Source organism: Amaranthus tricolor, chromosome 12 (assembly GCF_026212465.1).
Source record: "Amaranthus tricolor cultivar Red isolate AtriRed21 chromosome 12, ASM2621246v1, whole genome shotgun sequence".
Classification (NCBI taxonomy): Eukaryota; Viridiplantae; Streptophyta; class Magnoliopsida; order Caryophyllales; family Amaranthaceae; genus Amaranthus; species Amaranthus tricolor.
Genome location: NC_080058.1, coordinates 713,627 through 732,649, shown reverse-complemented (window position 1 = coordinate 732,649; position 19,023 = coordinate 713,627). Strand labels below are relative to the sequence as shown.

Below are 19,023 nucleotides of genomic sequence, written 5' to 3'. Positions count from 1 at the left end.
GTAAGATTTATCTGTGGATATATTTTTTTTGAGCCGAGATCTCTTTGGTAGTATTTTTCTTTATGGTTATGACTTATGAGTTGCCGCCTTTTTTTCCTCTTTAGTTCCTGAACATAGTTTCCTATAAGGTGAATACATTTGGTATGATAATGATGATATTATTTTGAACGTTAAAATTGACACTTTGGATATCATAACACCTACTTTAGTTATTTTAATGAGCCGCATTAAACCTATCTCAACGTGAAACAACCTCATACAAGAATTGCTCATAAATCAAAGGTCAAAACTAACATTTTGTCTGATAATTCGACTGGGAAATCATTAACACAAATTATTATGCGAGACAGTCTCAATGTGACGCGCTCTTCATATATAGGTTGAATGATACTCCCTCCCTTCCACTCAAAATGTTTCATTTACTTTTTGACAGTGTTCACTTAGCACTCTTAATTTGTGTTTTATTTTTAATCTATAGATTTTACATAGTCAAGTGAGATCTTGTTTGATTCATCTCAATGTAAAGATTATTAATATCCACTTTTTATAATATTTCATTATGTATAGTAACAGATATTAAGTATTGAATAAGTGCATTGAATAGTGTGAAAAAGTAAATGGACATTTTGAGTGGAAGGGAAGGAGTATAATAATTATAAAGTAGACCAACCTTTAAATGGAGACCTATTCAGCCCATCAATTGCATGATACCTCTCCAACCTCCCAGCCTACAGAACTTTAGTTAACCCACTTTTACGTGGGATTAAGGTGGGTTTGGCCCATGGATACCTTTTAGTTGTCCCATTTGAAATTAACAGGCCCATTAAGAAACACTGAGTACAAAGGAATAGGAATTTTTGAAAAAGGTGAGCGAAAAAAAAAAAAATTAATTGAATAAACTATTATTCAAACTTTTTCCAAAACTAAGCGTGAAAACCCTGGACCTATGGTTTGGAGCTGTTCGCAGTTACTAACTGCGAACAGGTCAAAAAAGACAAAATAGCTGTTTGCAGTTACTAACTGCGAACAACTATTTGACTTAAAAAAAAAAAAATTTGTCTTTTTATTTTTTTTTTTGCTGTTCGCAGTTACTAACTGCGAACAGCTATTTTGTCTTTTTTGACTAACTGCGAACAACTCCAAACCATAGATCCGGGGTTTTCACGCTTAGTTTTGGAAAAAGTTTGAATAATAGTTTATTCAATTAATTTTTTTTTTTCGCTCACCTTTTTCAAAAATTCAAGGAATAGCACTATAGCAGTAAGTTTAGGTGCTGCAGGACTAGTAATAATCCTTAACATTTACATAACTATGTATGGCATTGCTTCTTTCAAGGAAGGCGAACCCCCGATTCGCCCCATCTTTGACCTTGACTGGTCGAAAGAAGGAACCTGACCAACTCCAAACCGCTGACGGAAGGGCTAAGTTCACCCGACGTTCTTTTTTGGTGGTATATTTGGTGTTGTATGGGCATATTTAAGACCATGAATGACATGTTTTTGTGTTTGTAAGGACCTGAACTTATATTTATCTAAGTTTTGTTTCACATTAGCATGATTTCATTTAGAAGCTTATGCGGAGTTTAAAGGCTAATCTATACCTAAATCCTTGTAATCAAAAATATATTGTTTCACTTGATTCTTAATAATAAACATCATCATTTGCAACTGTATATAAATAAAAAACTAAAAAAAGATAATAAATAATTACTAATAATGATAATTGAGTAAACCACAAAGCAAACATCTATAGATATAACCTTTCCCCATCTACAATCCACAACTTGTCCTTTACAACACATGAACACACTCTAATTCAAACCAATCATAACCAACCACAATCCAAATAGAAAGTATATGCAATATGATTATGGATTGGTGGTGGTGCAATATAAAATTTGTCATGATTTGTACATAATGACACAAAACTAGCAAAACAATTGTAGTACACTCCACATCATCATTCATCAAATAGTCGATGATACTAGTGTTTGATCCCTTAATCTTATCGTTAAAAGTTCGACCTATCAACCATCGATACAACAGGGTAGCTCGGTACACACCAAATCAGAAAGAAAACAACTTTGATTGCAATACCATATATATACTACATCAAATGTTAATAAAGTAGTATAATAAGATGAAAAGCAAACATGTACTAATCTTCAAGAATAAGCTAATGATAGAGAGTTGAAGAGTCATTTTCAGGAGCAGTTGAAGAATTAATCTTAAACTGCTTTAAGCACTGTTCCAAGTTAACAGCAGATTCAGCAGAATTAGGGGGATGAGAAGATGAAAGCATGTTTGTAGTGATGATATTATCCCAACCCATAAGTTGGTCTGTGTTGGGTATGTTATCCCATCCAATGTGGGTTACATGCTTTACATCTGTAGGGCACCCTATCTCCATGTCCATGCCTAGCTCTTCCATCTCATCTTCATATACTAGGGAAACAAAGAGGGGGGTTGTCAGCTGTGGCGGACTCAGGAAAAAAGTTGGTGAAAACGCAAATTAATACATTCTCTAGTTTTTAATAGTTGATACACTTCTGTTTTTCACGCTATCCAATACACGATTTTAATCTTTTATATCTTTAATTTTATATGATAAAAATTTTTATAAAGTTAATATTTTGAAAATATACATTTAAACGAATCAAACAAGATCACTGTACTTGACTATGTTTTACATCATACATGGAGAAATATATACCAAATAAGATCAGTTAATGAACAGTAGTTGGTACAGAAACTGTAGCAACTATTAAAATCTGAAAGAAGTAATAGATAGTGAAAAAATCTAACGCAAAATATAAATTTAATAATAATAACATTTATGAAATGGGGTGTTTTCACGTGAAATAGGTCCGCCTCTAAATTTGACATATATTTGTGTAGGATGTAAGTATACGAATTCGAATAACATAGGTAGGGAAAATTTAGGCCCGAGGATACCAAGACCATGTTGAAGTCATTTGATCAAAAACCCTATAAATATTGAACTGTGCAACATATAACACAAAAAATGACAACCAAGTTGTTTTGTACTTATGTAAAGATGAGTGTTCTTGCCCACTCTATATACTGCATAGAGGGAATGCAATCAATTTCAGAGTGAATACCTTAAGATCATTAACTAAAACTAAACGAAGTTGGTAGATGGACACAAGACTTCCAACGTTATTAAGAATCCTACCCAAACGGGGTTCATAGAAAATGTACACAACTTTATCCTTGCAATAAGCCACTAACAAAGGTTTGTTTACATGAAAATAAGCATATAAGTACTTACTGAATAATTGTGAAAGGCTTTTGAAACCTTTCACAAGTCTGTTAACCCCTGTGGATAAGTTAGATCTTGGAAGTGCCATAAACCTTGAAGAATGCTTCAAACTCTCAGCACATAAACTCTCATCATCATCTTCTTCTTGAATTCCTTCATAAGATCAAACAAAATTCAAAACCCGAATTTAATACACTTACAAAATCACGAAAACAACAATGTCAAAGCTTGGAAGTCGTAACAATATGAAAAAACGAGAAATGTGATCATACATACTTAATGAAGGTGATTGTAAATCTGTTTTTGATCTTTTAGTTCTTTGTTGAGCCACAGCAACACTAGCTTGAGAAACACATCCCATGGAGAACGGAAGAACGGCGAATTTCTCCATTCGATCTCTCACTTTCCCATGAACACCCATAACGAAAGAAACACAAATCAACAGAATACCAAACAAAGATGAAACTAATAACAATAATAAGAATGCAAAGATATATTTTTTTTCGTTTGACAAAGATGAAACTAATAACAATAATAAGAATGCAAAGATATATTTTTTTTCGTTTGAGGAAATTAAAAGTGTTAGAAGAAGTTTTGGGGTTGTTATAGTAGCTGCTGTTAGCTTTGCTGTCAAGAAGGTATAATTTTACAAGAGAAAAAAGTCAGTACCCATGTTGGTTTGGTGGGAAAGAAACAGGAACAGAATAAAATAGTTCAATATCTAAAGATGTGGTTGCACATTTCATTTCTCATCCCAGTTACCTTAATATCATTAAGTGACTCTCATCTAAGCAAGATTTAAAGCAATTACATATAAGAGGCTCTTTCCAACCATATTAAAGCGCAAAGCGCAAAACTTTTCCCCATACAACGTTTCGAACAGTTCGCACAAAACATTACGGACATGCAATTCAAAACACTAAATGAATGCGTCTCGATCTTTAAATCTTTTACTATTATGTTTATGTTACGTTCTACTTTTGTTATAATATAATACTTTTAGGATTACGAAACAGTGCGTAAATTTAATAATAATACAAGTTCGATTTCCAAAACCCAAAATTTTTCTCGTTTTTCATTCATTTCTAGTATTAAATCGAATTTTGTAAATTATAACATTATTTTCTACAAACCCTTTATTTATATCAGGTATAATACGCTGATTTCACATAAATAAGAAGTCCACTTAATAATAAATTTAAAGATATAATAGCATGTAGGTAAGCATAAGATTAATCTATATTAAGTAACATTGACAATACAATAGTACTTGAAAACATTCATGTCAAATTAGAGCAAAAAGACAGGTTTTAGTAGCAAACTATGTATCAAAATCCTAGTATCTAACTTATGATGTTTAGCTTCTTTGCTATAGTTGGTGGGGTCCCTATATTTTTTGGTTCCCACTTACCTCTCTTGTGAGAAAAGTCACCAAAAGATTTTGCCAATTAGTAGTAAACAGTTATCAACATTACCACTTTCTTTACTTGATATGTACTCTATCTTAAAGAGTGGAAAATAAGCGATATTACGTATTTTTAAACCACATCTAAATTTGATTGTGATTTAGGGCATTTGTAAATTTCAAAAGTACCTAACAATGAACATAATAGAATAACAGCACTACACTAGTCAAAAGATGAATCAATCTCCAAGACCCATTCCTAAATCTAACTCTGACACAGTCATACAGGAGGTATTTTGCAAATGACTGATTACTGATATATAGTAGTTGAATGAAGTGAGTAATTTGAACAACTGAATTTGAGCCGACAACAAGTTGCTTCAAGCAGCTAATTTACCTAACACTAACATTCGATGGTTTGACCCTTACCACATCTCTTTGTGTCAAAATAAGCTAGAATTGTCGAATATGTTCTTTTACAATATCAAACACCAATATTCAAGGCGATAAATAGAGGTAGTCCTAATTTGAGACATTTTAAGGTGCTAATCATAGGGCAAAATATCGTATAACAAAATCACTTTTGCGAATCTGGAACAATGGCGGATCTCGAATAATTTTTACATAGAGATATATCTAATGTAAAATTTAATGATCCAAATCCATTTTGGTGGGCCAAGTCTCGGGGTTAAGAAAATTTGAAATGATTAAGACAAATTATCAACAAAATGAACCAAATAAGATAAGTTTCAACTTATTTCCAAAAGTAAGCGTGAAATTTCCAAACCTATGGTTTGGGGCTATTCGCTGTTCCTAACTGCGAACAGGTCAAAAAAACACAATAGTTGTTCGCAGTTACTAACTGCGAACAACTTTGACTTTTTTTTAACCTGTTCGCAGTTAGTAACTGCGAACAGCTAGCTCCACAGATATGCACAGCAGCTTCCATCGTTAACAGGTCAAAAAAAAGGTCAAAGTTGTTCGCAGTTAGTAACTACGAACAACTATTGTGTTTTTCTTTTACCTGTTCGCAGTTACTAACTACGAACAGCCCCAAACCACAGATTTGAGAATTTCACGCTTACCTTTGGAAATAAGTTGAAACTTATCTTATTTTGTTCATTTTGTTGATAATTTATCTTAATCATTTCAAATTTTCCGGGGTTAAAGCCTCAGCCTGCCTTTATAAAGGTCAACCATTGAGGTGGATGGTTTTACTATTATTAACCTTAAAAAATATACAATGCAATCACAATACAAGAATGCCATAAACAGTCAATATTGTGTACTTTGATGGTGAGTCGCTAAGTTTGATCTAATTGGGTTTTATTTGTAACAAAGAAATCAATCAATAAAGTATTCTTTCTAGCGCTTTGAATTTGCTAAAATAAATGAGTATTACATTTACTTTGACTTCTGTATTATAGCAAATTCAACGAGATGGAGAAAAGAGTATTACTGTATTAGTATAGGAGTATTCATTTTCAAGTCAATCTAGTGACTACAGCTGGTAAAATATTTTTTTAATAAAAATTTAAGATTATAATCATCATCAAAATATGCCTTTAATGAGCCACCTAACAGCTGCATTAAGATAAATATAATAGTATGAAATAACTTTAGAAAAAAAAGAAGATAAATTATATGAAAAGGTTAAGACACTGGATGAATAATAAATTATAATGATAATCCCCCTTACCAAGGAATTTAGGAAAAAAAATTATAAGCAGCTGAGGACTAATGATTATCTTCATAATTCAGAACACAAACATAATAAGAATTATATGAACGTATCATTGATTGATTTAAAGTAAAGGATGACCCAATAGGAAGGTAGAATAGAACATAGGAGCTTAAACTTAAAATATAAAAGATACTTGGTAAACGACCCATATTTGATAGATGGTAGTTGATCAATTGATTTTATCAATTGGTTAGAGCAGTTGATTTTGAACACGTTAAAAGCAACATGTTTAAAAATAGCTGATTCATAACAATTTGTTTCAATCGACTAATTGATTAAAAAACTAGAATTAGATGGTTTGACATGTAAGCTAAAATTATCCTAAATTATTTAATCAAACACCCCCAAAGCATCATCATATATTAATTTGATTTGTAACAGATTCTTATTATCCAATTTTTATAACCTCAAAAATATTAGATTTTCAATTGCAAATTATAATGTTATATATATATATATATATTAAAATATAATTCTTAAATTATGCGTACTTTATTCGTGTGAAATTCTATTAAAGTTCAATCAAAAACACAATTTTAATTTTACAAGAACAAGGTTATGTTCATCAAATCTCTCAAATCTCGCATCTACAAGAGTCACTCAATGACACGAAAGTAATGAAATATTGCATGAGAGGTACTTCCCGATTGAAACTTGGGTCTCATTAAACCTTGAAAGGAAATACTAGTACTATGCATAAAGGAAGTGCAGTAAAAGCCAGGTCAATCAACTTTTAGAAGACACACTCAAATGCATAGCTTCAAAGAATAAAAGACACTTCAAAACCTGGTTCAACCCTTGCAAATGAAGCTACAACAATGCCAAAACATGAATTCTAACTTATGGGGTCAACTACATAAACCAACACAAATCAACGTGAGAGATTGTCATCAAAGATCGTTGCAACTTGCAACTTAAGGTTTTTTTTTTTGAAAATTATGTGCATAATGTTGTCAATATTATTTTTTGAATATAGAAATTGCTAACTGATATAGTCATAGACAACTACATCAAACATTACATGCTTTTACTTAAGCATAAAATGAAATGAGATAGAAGTATCTTGTTTGAAAAAGCTTGGGTGAAGACTCTGTCTAGATAATTTTGAGTGAAGTTGTCTAAACCTTAATCCCAAAAGAATGGTGCAGACTAGTTGACTACATGAATCAATGGGTTAATTCCAGTTATCATAGTAACATTGCACAGTAAAACAAAAAACTTGGGAAGATTCATGAAAAACAAGATATACCTGAGTGACCATGGTCAAATATCTGAAAGTATTTAGTTACAATTCGATCCTCACCACCTATACGAATGATTAATTTCCTTTTCCTCTTGCCTGTAGCAGATTCTCGAACCTTAAACCCGATAAAAATATCTGAAAATATCATTCAATGAATGAAGGCCTCCAATAATCTGAATATCTGCACAGCTCTATTTTTGGTCATAACTTGGAACAATAAGAACAGAATGCCCATAAACTCTACCAGTTTCAGAAGTTGAATGATAAGTTATAACAAAAATGTTATTAACATTAACAGCCAATAGAGACAATATATTTAGAGCTCAATCAATACACGCCATCAAGGCCGGTTCACCAGTAATCTCCACAAGAACAAAGTCCATTCTTGAAATAGTGAAACCTACGAATATCTCGAACAATTATTTCCCGATTCAAAAGCCTAGAAGTATACTTCAGGAAACTATGGCAATCTGTACAAACTCGAAGATTTTTCATGACTTGTATTGGTGTTACACTGCTCGTATTAATGATACCATACACGACAGCTAGCTTCTCACTATGATGATGGAGAAACATTTCCTGTTGCTCCTCTTCTACATCTTGTGTAACCTGCCCTAAATTCGTGCAATAACCTATCTCCTTTAGCCGACTAATTAGGCTGTCCAAATAAGAATATATCTCAGCTTCTTGTGGATGAGACTTATCACCCATCACAAAAGTATGAACCTGATTATTCAGTTGTATCCAAGATTGACCTGGGTGTTTTCTGACTCCTTTCTTCTGCATTGAACTCCTAATTTTAGCAGATTCTTCCCATCTGTTACTGGTAGCACACATATTTGACAGCAAAACATATGGTTCTGCGTCGAATGGTTCGAGTTCAAGCAACTTTACAGAGACCCACTTTCCCATTTCATAATTTTTATGGAGTCGACAAGAGGATAAGTAAGCTCGCCATACTGAGCTAAGATGTGATATTTTATTCTCATAAATGAAATTATTTATCTCTTCCAATATACCAGCACGACCAAAGAGATCAACCATACAAGTGAAATGTTCAACCACGGGCTTAATGTGGTTAACCTCCTTCATTACTTTAAAATATTTCCGGCCTTCATCAACCAGCCCTGCATGGCAGCATGCAGTTAAAACAGCCACAAAGGTTACCTCATTTGGTTGAATGCCATCCTTTATCATCAATTCGTAAAGTCTAATAGCTTCTCTACCACGTCCATGAAAAGCATAACCATTAATTATGGCAGTCCATATAATAGTGTTCCTAGTGGTGGTTTGATCAAATATTTTTTGAGCATTCCTTAAACTTCCACATTTGGAATACATATCAACCAATGAAGAATACAAAACCAAATCAAAGTTATGTCCGACTTTATGTATGAGACCATGAATCTGTTCACCAAAATCTAGCATACCATAATTAGCGCATACAGAGATGACAGTAGTCATAGTATATTTGTCAATTCCAAATCCTTCACGAATAATATTGCAAAACACGTCTAAGGCTTCTCTGAATCTCCCATTCTGGGAAAGTCCTGAAACCATGGAGCTGCAACCTACCGTGTCTACCATTAATTTAACACTATTTATCTTAAAGGTTTGTTTTGGATGAAGACCTAAAGGCTTTTGCTTGAACACAATTGAGGCCGTATCAATCAGACCACACTTTGAATACATGTCAATGAGTGAAGATCTTATATACTCGTTATCATAAAATCCTCGTCTGATCAGTTGAGCATGTATCTGTTCCCCAATCCCTAGCATCGACAAGGACGAAACCAAGGCCAATGCTATCGTATACGTGAAATTATCAAAGCAAGCCTGTTCCTTTACCATCTCATAAAGGAGATCCAATGCTTTTGCTTCAAACCCATTTTTCATCATACCTGATATAACAGTATTCCAAGTTGCAACATCTTTAATAGACAACCTTCTAAACAAATCAAGAGAACTCTCCACATCACCACATTGCATATTAGCACTGATCATTATATTACATAAAACAGTATTTACAACATCACCGAATTCAAATAACTTCTTAGCATAGCCAAACTCCTCAGTTTTCACATAAAAGTCAATGATAGAATTTTTCAAAATAGCATCCACAAAAACCCCTTTTTTCAATATCCACCCATGTATTGCCTTACCATTATAAGCCAACCCTATACTAGAACAACATTTGAAAACACTCGAAAGCGTAAATCCATTTGGACAAACTCCCTCAACAAGCATCCGAGAGAAATAATCCAACCCAACTCGAAAAATCCCAATTCGAGCAAACCCTGAAATCAAAATAGTCCAAGCTCTCACATTTTTTCTGTCGGACATTTCATCAAACAGCTTCCGGGCAGAATCCAAATCCTTAAACTTAGCATATGAACTCAACATATAATTATAAACATGTACATTAACAATGGAACCATTCTTGATCACCTTCCCATGAAGGGTTTGAAGAGTAGACTCATCCTTCAAATTATCAATAAAACCCAACAATTGTGGTTGCTCATCATCGGAAATTTGAATTTGTTTTTGGGCAATATCATTAGTGATGATAGAAGAAATGGTTTTAGAGATATTAAAACAAGTATTAAAAGCAATTGAATAAGAAAACTTAGAACTTAAAGTGTACATCGCATTGTATAGAATTAGATTTACGCATAAGATCAAATGTAATACTCTATTAAGAATGAATTATAAGCCGTTAGTACCTGTAGTCTATGGAGTTAGGTTTTCTCCCGCCTTTTTCTTTCCTCATTCTGGTAGATGGGTGTTTTCAACTTAAGCTCACCTTATTTAGTTAAACTTAAATCTCAGTATCAAGAATACTACCTTCGGTCTTTAATTATTGGCAATTAAAGGTATTAGAGTCAAAATAGTGTATTTAATAGTATGAAAATAAGAAAAATGTAACAATATTAAAATGACATGAAATATTTAATTAAAATCAGTTAAGTTTTATAAAATTAAATAGAATTTAGCTAAAATAAATTTGTCAAGTCTGATTAAAATTTCTTAAAAATTACTAATCTATAGAAAATAACATGAATTAGTAAAAATAAACTAAATTAAAATAAGTTCAATTCAACTAAAACAAGTTTTGTAAGTCAATAAAAATTAATTGTACTAAGTAAAACCATATGTCAAATCAATTTGACACATGCTTTTGTTGAATTAGATTTAATTTTACTACCATAAACTTACTTTTGTTAAGTCGAATTACACTTAATTTAATTAAATAAAATCCACATTTTAGAAGATGATTTATATCTCTCCATTTGAATTTATTAAAACCTAAAATTGAAATAAGAGCTTCATATACTTATCATAACAAATTTAAAAGGATAGATAGTTTGAAATATAAAGCTCGGCTGTAGGCAAGTCGTCCTCAACTTTAAAAGGACAAAGCATAGACATAAAATGTCAAAATGCTGATTCCTGGACAAGGATCCAACAGGCATCAACTTCCAGCACGATTCGACGATTACAAAGAAATATCACTTCATAACATAAAAGAGAATGGCAGAAATTCTTTCCCTTTACATACATGATAAAATCATACAACCCCGAAGAAAAAAAAGAAAAACAAAAACAAAAGGCTAATACGACTAACGTACACTATATGGAAAAAGAAAAGGAGAATCTGAGCAGAAAAGGGTTTAGGGGGATAAAGGGGAAAGAATTGATTTGAGAAATCAATATAGTGATAAGATGAGATTACATAGTTTGTGTTCTATAGTGGAGGATAAAAGTATGAAGATAACGAGAATCCCAAAAAGAGTAAGCCACCAACGGTGGCTACTGTGCGTTGCGAGATCTTGGAAGCCAACATGCTTCCTCCCACCACAGCCAGGGATGTGCAGACGGTATGCCCAAGTGTGGCACCCACGCAAACCCCCAATGCGTTTTTGTGCGTTGCCAGCTGTGGAATCAAGAAAATAAACATCAGCAGTGACTGATTAAAAGCTGCAAATCATAACTCGAGATCAAATAGAGTACCAAAGTGATCAAGATATGGACATAAAGCTGAACCATTATATTGCATATTCCAGCTTTACTGCTTTTTGTAAAAATAATACAATTTCCATTTAGCAATTAGCATAGAAAAAAATGACCTGAAACACAACTTAATATACAGATTTCTTCTGGACAAAATACACCAGCAATGAATAGTATAGGGTACAAAATACATGTGCGGAATTTTGGGCATTAAATAGGACTTTTGATATTTCATTTTGGGCCAATAACATGAAATTTGGGCGATCATGCATTGTGGAATTTTTTCACATTTGAACTCATGAGTACCAACTCGCAAGTCTGAGTTACATGTCTACTAAACCAAAGGGAAAAGAAGACATGTGCGTATGTGCCTGTTACTAGATAGTACTACAAGGAGTTGAACTTACAGCAATTGTCGCTATCTGACTACGATCACCCCACTCAGCAAGGAAGGTCAGAATGAATGACTGCAACACCAAAAAAAATATTTTTAGATGACTCTTGTTGCAATCAAAGAGGGTCAATGACATTTTTCTAAAATCACGTAGTTTTCTAAATTAGAAGAATGAATCAACACATTCAATTCTAGTTGTACCTCCAAAAAAATTGGAGTGCAAAATCTTGAAAAGAATCGGCGTATTGATGTTTTCCCCTGTCCTCCATCAAGTTTCTCTTCAACCTATATATACCATATAAGTGAAATCACATCAGTGATTATACACAACGGTGAAAAACCGGAGAAAGAACCTATAGCCATTCAGAAAAAGCCGGATATGTTTTAAAGTTTTCTGTTCTTAAAATATGTAGGAGTTCAATTGTAACATGATAGTTTCAGATAGCAATGCATACAGCATTAAAACTGACATGAAACGGTTCAATGCAAAAGAAAATTTAGCCCTGCTTCTGGATGGTAATTTTGTTTTTAAAAAATAGATAAAAAGCTCTAAGACTACCAAGTACCGACATTTTTCAGATATTAGGAGCATACTTAGTACATTGCAATAAATTAAGCAGTTGTTTCATCAATTCTAAAGAATAAAGAGTTGCGCCTTAAGTAGTTGACATAGTTGTAAAAAATCAAATTTTATTTGAATCAAATAGCACCAAGAAATAATCAAAGGAAAAACAAATACGATGTGAGCATGGTCTTCACTTCAAGCATCAGAGTTTAATGACAGCCCATGCAGAGATCATAAAGGCAAAGAACAATTAGGCAGCCAACAAGAAAGACTCATCCACCAGCACTAAAAAGGGATAAATATGCATCAAAGGTGAACAATAACAAACCTCCTCCATCTCCTTCTTCTGGGATGCTTTAGGATCAGACTTCCAAGCAATATATAGTAAACGTAAACCAAAAAAGGCATAAAGAACTGCAATGATAAAGGACATGTTAATAAAAACAGTCAGAATGATGCAGCTTGATAGAAGCACAATCCCCACTAATGAGTAACGACTACAACTCCCTCAGACCCACTGGAACTCCCACATAATTCTTGATCGAGGGTTCAAACAGAACACAACAGTGATTGTAAAATGACGCAAAATGAAATCAACAACCACAATTTAGAGTGCTTTCTCCTCACTTGCAAGTTGCAAAATGAGTTTTCAGGACTGATGAGGTTTAACTAGGATTTACAAGCAGTGACAAGGTAAAATCATAAGCTTTTACCACAACCGACAAGGATTGACCAGATATGACCAGGACCGATAATAAGTAGAGGAGGTTTAAAATAAGGTGAAAAGAGTCGATGTTTCACTTTTGAGTGCATATCACTTTGCTCATAAGCAAATTAACTACGAAAAGATATCCTATTAACATTTGTATGGACTGTGGTCTTGCTATAAGTACAACAGGAAAAATTCCTAAAATGGTACAATAAAAAATATATGTAAAGCCCTTCTGGAATGGAAGTCAAGACATGGCCAATTTGGCACAGGAGACTAGACTTCAAGTCAGTATAACAAGTAGCAAATTAGCAAGCTGTCCAAAGCTTACCATCCAGGAATTCACACACTTGCACAATTTAAATTTAAAGAAAATAAAACAAGGCTAAATACCAACAAAGATGGCAATCATCACTGACAGCATCAAGGTGTACCTGTAGCCGCACTATTTGTATGCTTCCTTGATATCAGATTTGGAACTATCCTACCAAGTCCAGTGGAGAGCACCTATTTATAATTAAAAGTCAATGGAGTCTCACCAAATCATACAAGTCGAACACATTTATATGCAAAATCTGGGATTACAAAATGATGCAAATATCTCACTAAGAGGAGGAAAACACTCACCGTCATTACAACCAATGCACTCAGAGCACCCGACAAAACAATTGACTTTGGATGCCGCATAGCCATCAAAGCAGCTATGATAAATGTCTCGTCTCCCATCTATTAAAGAAAATCATCAGCTGTTAAGCATAACATAGAGATGATCTAACAGAAAACTCGATCTGAAGGCTAAAAAGAGACATGACCGAACTAAACATTGAACAATAACATTAAAGATGATCTGGTATGCAAAATACATCACAATAAGGGCCAGGAAACAAACCTCGCTCACAAGAATCATACATAAACTTGCGAAGAATGCATCAAACACTCCTAAACCTGAGTCCAAATTTATGCCCAAATGTATTGAGTCAGCATCTTCTCCTAGATGCTCCAGCACTATCTGCAACAATAGATCAAAACTGCAATCATGAGGTACAGCCAAAACTTTCTCATTGCAGACCTAAAAAAATGTCTACACAAAAGCATACACCCCCGCCAAAACACACTCATTAAAAGAGATTTCTCAGTGTCATGAGTCATGACAGGTCATTTATAAGTATGATCTTAACTGATAATCATTGACATATTACAAATAACAAAAGATGATCAAACATAGATATTTGTTAGAAAGAACAGAAACAGGAGGGGCGTTATTTTAACATGGACGACTTATACATATAAGGAAATTGATTGACAAAAAACAATATGCACAACCAATAAGAAAGTCAGAAATGAGACAAGTTTACAGTATCTAAAGGACTTGAAATAGAGAAATGAAGCAAAGAAAGTATCCTCCACGAAACCCATCGCCATCAACATTTCTCACATGATGGCACATTTTCAATCTAATCACTTGAAATCTTTAAAGTTTAGACTATCAGCAAACGAAAGCTATTTGACTCCCCCACCCTACAAATTTCAAAAGACGAAGATGGACACAAGACACACTGCATAACAATATTGGAAAGTTTATGGAAACCTCACCATTTTTATTTACATTGGAATTTTTCACAATAAACAAAGCTGGAAGTTAGTATTACAACACTCCATAAGCTCAAGACTTCACAAATGTATAGTAAGTACTAACATATTTCTATTCTGGAAAAACTTCTCAACAAACTCGCTACTACTGCACCCAGAGTGCTTGCAACATCCCCATACTTGTCTTCCAGCACAACTCTAGCAGTAATATCCACCCTATAATGTTGAATGTTTTAAACTCAAAAAAGTAATAGCAATTTATTTGCCAAAGCTTTAACACATCCAACTACATATACAAAAACAAATTCACGTGAAAAATGTCACTAAAAAGGATTATACTTTATTATTTCACTGATTTGTAACTAAGAAAATAAGTTCCAATGATCATCTACATATATTCTCATCCATTAATTTCTATCAATTGTCAGATGTTGTCGCAAATCCTAATTTTTAATGTCATTCTTCACTCCTATCATCAATGTCATCTTTGGCCGACATGTATCTTTTCAAAATTACCAAACATTAAAGACATTTGACACTAGTAACACATATTTTTCATCACTAAACTGCAGGAACCTTTATGGTACTCTACAAGAGTCAAAACTAGCACTTTAAGGTGGGTACCACCAAAGACATCCACTTGAAAGAGCCTGTTTTAGACAAAAACTCAAATCAAAGTTGTTCCATTATGCTTATCTTCCTTTAACACCAATACATCACCCCACCACATATTCTTACTACGTAGCAAACTTAAGCAATAGAATAATTGCAATTATCATGCAATGACAAGTGGTAGATGCCAAAGGCAAAGGGTTGGTGTAGATGACAAAAAAAAACAAAAGAAAAGATGCTCCCCTATAGAGAAGCATCGATCTACACATATGAAGTTATACCTTTCAACAAAAATACATTTTTAACTGCCTCTTCCAAGTGTTTGCTACAAAAGCAATAATTAGCCATCTTCTATTCCTAATTATACCGTGCACGAAGTAATACTTTAATGACATGAAATTCAAACCCTTGCGGGCATATAGTACATGATTGTGAAATTATGATCAGTCATTTACCAAAAAATTCATATTCATATTACATCAGTGTTTCTCATACACTATTCTCCGTATGGTGTTGACATAAGCCCAAGGTAAATGAACAATTGCAACTATCTCTTAACTTTTTCGTCATTTGAAAAAGGTGTAAAAGCCAGTCAACAGCTCAAAACAAACATTAAATTGCCCTCATCTCACCAAAGTGGCTCTGGTCTACGTAGGGTAAGGGGACTGGAAAATCACATGTACACGACCTCAACTTCGTAATAACTATTGGGGACGTGGTAATCACATGTACACGGCCTTACCTTTGTAATAAGAATAGGAGACTTGGTAATCATATGTACATGGCCTTACCTTTGTAATAAGGTGATAAGGTCTAGTAGTTCATTCCAATGCCTAAACTTCTATTATATTTAATGTTTTCTTTCCTAGATCACCATTAGTGTATCTCAAATAACTCATCATATTTACGGAAAACAAAATGATCTCTTTATTTCCTTTGAAATGTAGCACTAAAATACTGATACCAAGTACTAAACCTTTTTAAAGAAGCCATTTTAAGAGCTTGAATATCCTAAAAGTTCATATTCCAAATGAATCCTATAGGTAAAACAAATTAACTATCAAAAAGTAAAAATCCTCCTCGCTCACATTGATCTCTTTGCATCATTCAAAAATTCAACAAAATCAATTCGATCCTCTTACCTTGCTACGCCGCCCCAAATCCTTAATAGATCCACCAATTCTTTCATTTTGACCATCAATTCCAATTTCCTGCATCATTTTAATCACTTCATTACATCTCAAATTTTCGAATAAAAATCCACAACCAATGAAATTACAAAGCAAATTACCTGAGCTGAGATAGCATTAGCAAGCAACAACCCAGTTAAAAAAATAGTAACAAGAATCAAACGAAAAGTAGCAAAATTTATTCGAGGATTTAAACGTAAACCCATTTTCCCCAATTCAACAGAATCAAGGGAAAATTGGGGAAAAGTTAATCGAAGTGGGGACAAATGAGATCAATGTGAATCTAGATCGTGATTCCTGGAATCACAAGAGAAGAGGCGGATAGAATTAGGGCTTAATTATAGTGAAAAGAAAGTGGGGAAAGACAAGATCGCAAGTAATCGGGATTGAAATTGAAATAGAATTGAAAATTAATGAGTGATTAACGAATCTCCGATATTTATCTCTTTCTAGGTTGAATTCAAAATTGGTGAAGAATGGAGAGATCCAAGAAAGAGGAGAGAGAATGGAGAGGCTTAAAGCCTAAATCCATGGCCGACATGTGAGTTGTGGTACAAGCACACAAGCCCAGTTGTTGGTATCATACCAGAATATCGGTACGCCGAGCCACACGCAAAACTTGGCTATGAATGTGATTTAGGGTTGTTTTATTGGTCGGTTCAGTTGATTTGTATGAAATTAGGAGTCATCAATTAAATTAATACAAATAACTATTTACGTGCGTGAAAATAAAAAAAGGCAATCATAAAATTAATTAATTAGTGTTTATAAAATTGTGTTATCTGGACTTTTTATTTTATATCTTACATATTTACGTGTAATTATTAATAGTCGAAATATATGCGTGACACTAAAACTGAAATTTGGAATTTTTTCATAAAATTAATATCTTAAATACTTCCTCTTTAACTGAAATACATTTCATCAAGAATTTCACAATACATTATTAAAATATCATTAGACAACTTAAACTCATTTGCTAGAACTTAAAATTTCCTTTGTTAGTAGAATTTACTCGCTAATATATGAAAGTCACTCAAAAATTCTCTAAAATCCTAATATTAGGCTAAATAAAACGGCTTAAAAAGATTTAAGTTTGAACAACTAAAGGGTATTTACCATACCCAGAGACAAAGCCTTGACTGATTCTGTTTCGGTGATGAAACGAGGAAGTGGGATACACTTGAAATACCTGGAGATAAGTAGAAGTGTGATCAAGAGAAGCGACTTATGAGAGGAGGTGACCTGAATTCCTGCAACATAACACGTTAGCCTTGTCCGGGGGGTGATCTCCCGGAAAACCCCTCCGACGCTCAAGTCAGAACGTAAATCGGAAATTAATGAATGACAGATTGTAGAATGAATGCAAGAAGGAAGGTCGGGATTGAGATTGCTTGTGCTAGTGCTAGTGGTTGGGAAGGCTTGAGGAAGTAGTGTAAGCAAGGCTACTAGGAAAGCTGTTTCAGATGTCCCCTCCCCTCTGATGGTTGTCCCTATTTATAATGTTGAAGGAGGAAGTTACTTCAGAGAGGAAAGGTGGAAGATCATGGGAGTAGTGGGAGTAATGGGAGGTGGACTGGTCATGGGAAGAGTGGACAGTTATTCACCTTGAAACAAGGAGAGCCAAGCATGACTGAAGAGTGGAAGGCGGTGGGCAGTTATTCTCCTTAAAAGGAGGATGGCCAAAGAAGATAGATGACAGGGAAGTTAAGTATTCTGAAGGTAAAAATGTCATGAGCCTTCCAAGGAAGACGGGAAGTCCAGCAGAAAGCCCATTGACCAAAAGTCAAAGTCAATCCGGAAAGGTCAAGGGGTATTTTAGTAATATGATGCTAATTAATAAATAAATAAATTAATTAAAAACAGTACCATGACATTTAGCCCCACGCATGAAGGGTGATGTGAGGGGAGAGCCACAACGACTAGAAACATCCTCCTTTATGCGGAAAAACAGGTGCCCTTGCGAATCTCCTCAAGGATCTTAAAAATTGAGTTTGCAAGCTTTGAATCGACAGTCCTTGTGCTGAATTCCGAGTTGTAATGAAAAAGATATGACCTTTTAAGCTTGTCAGGTAAGAACGTATTGAATACGGGTCAAACGGGCATATGAAGCCGCGGCTTGAAGTATGCCGCGGAGTAGCCCCAGACGCGTTATAATACAACAGCGAAATAGTGACTGTGGGATCTAGATTCCGCGACATCATGTCTCGACCCTTGCTTTCACTGATATCGCAGAAATCAGGTTCTCAACAAAACACCCAAGGAGGGTCCGACTTAT

The 19,023-nt window shown here is 34.0% G+C and overlaps 1 protein-coding gene and 2 pseudogenes across 2 annotated transcripts; 1 reads left to right on the top strand and 2 right to left on the bottom strand.

Moving 5' to 3' along the window:
- Nucleotides 1-717: 717 nt before the first annotated feature.
- LOC130797122 (photosystem I reaction center subunit XI, chloroplastic-like) lies at nucleotides 718-1,488 on the top strand (annotated as a pseudogene).
- A 239-nt stretch (nucleotides 1,489-1,727) lies between these two features.
- Nucleotides 1,728-7,834, bottom strand: LOC130796997 (CRIB domain-containing protein RIC4). 2 transcript variants are annotated; one of them, XM_057659462.1, is made up of 4 exons: nucleotides 7,681-7,834; nucleotides 3,559-3,684; nucleotides 3,292-3,435; nucleotides 1,728-2,444 (listed from the first exon to the last, which is right to left on the bottom strand). In XM_057659462.1, exons 1-4 carry the CDS (start codon nucleotides 7,820-7,822, stop codon nucleotides 2,176-2,178), a joined length of 681 nt encoding a protein of 226 aa, XP_057515445.1. In that variant the 5' UTR covers nucleotides 7,823-7,834; the 3' UTR covers nucleotides 1,728-2,175. The 2 variants fall into 2 exon arrangements, with proteins under 2 accessions (XP_057515445.1, XP_057515446.1); XM_057659463.1 differs by lacking the exon at nucleotides 7,681-7,834 and adding an exon at nucleotides 3,952-7,671.
- A 191-nt stretch (nucleotides 7,835-8,025) lies between these two features.
- On the bottom strand, nucleotides 8,026-17,423 carry LOC130796998 (pentatricopeptide repeat-containing protein At4g21065-like; annotated as a pseudogene).
- Between the last annotated feature and the right edge of the window lie 1,600 nt (nucleotides 17,424-19,023).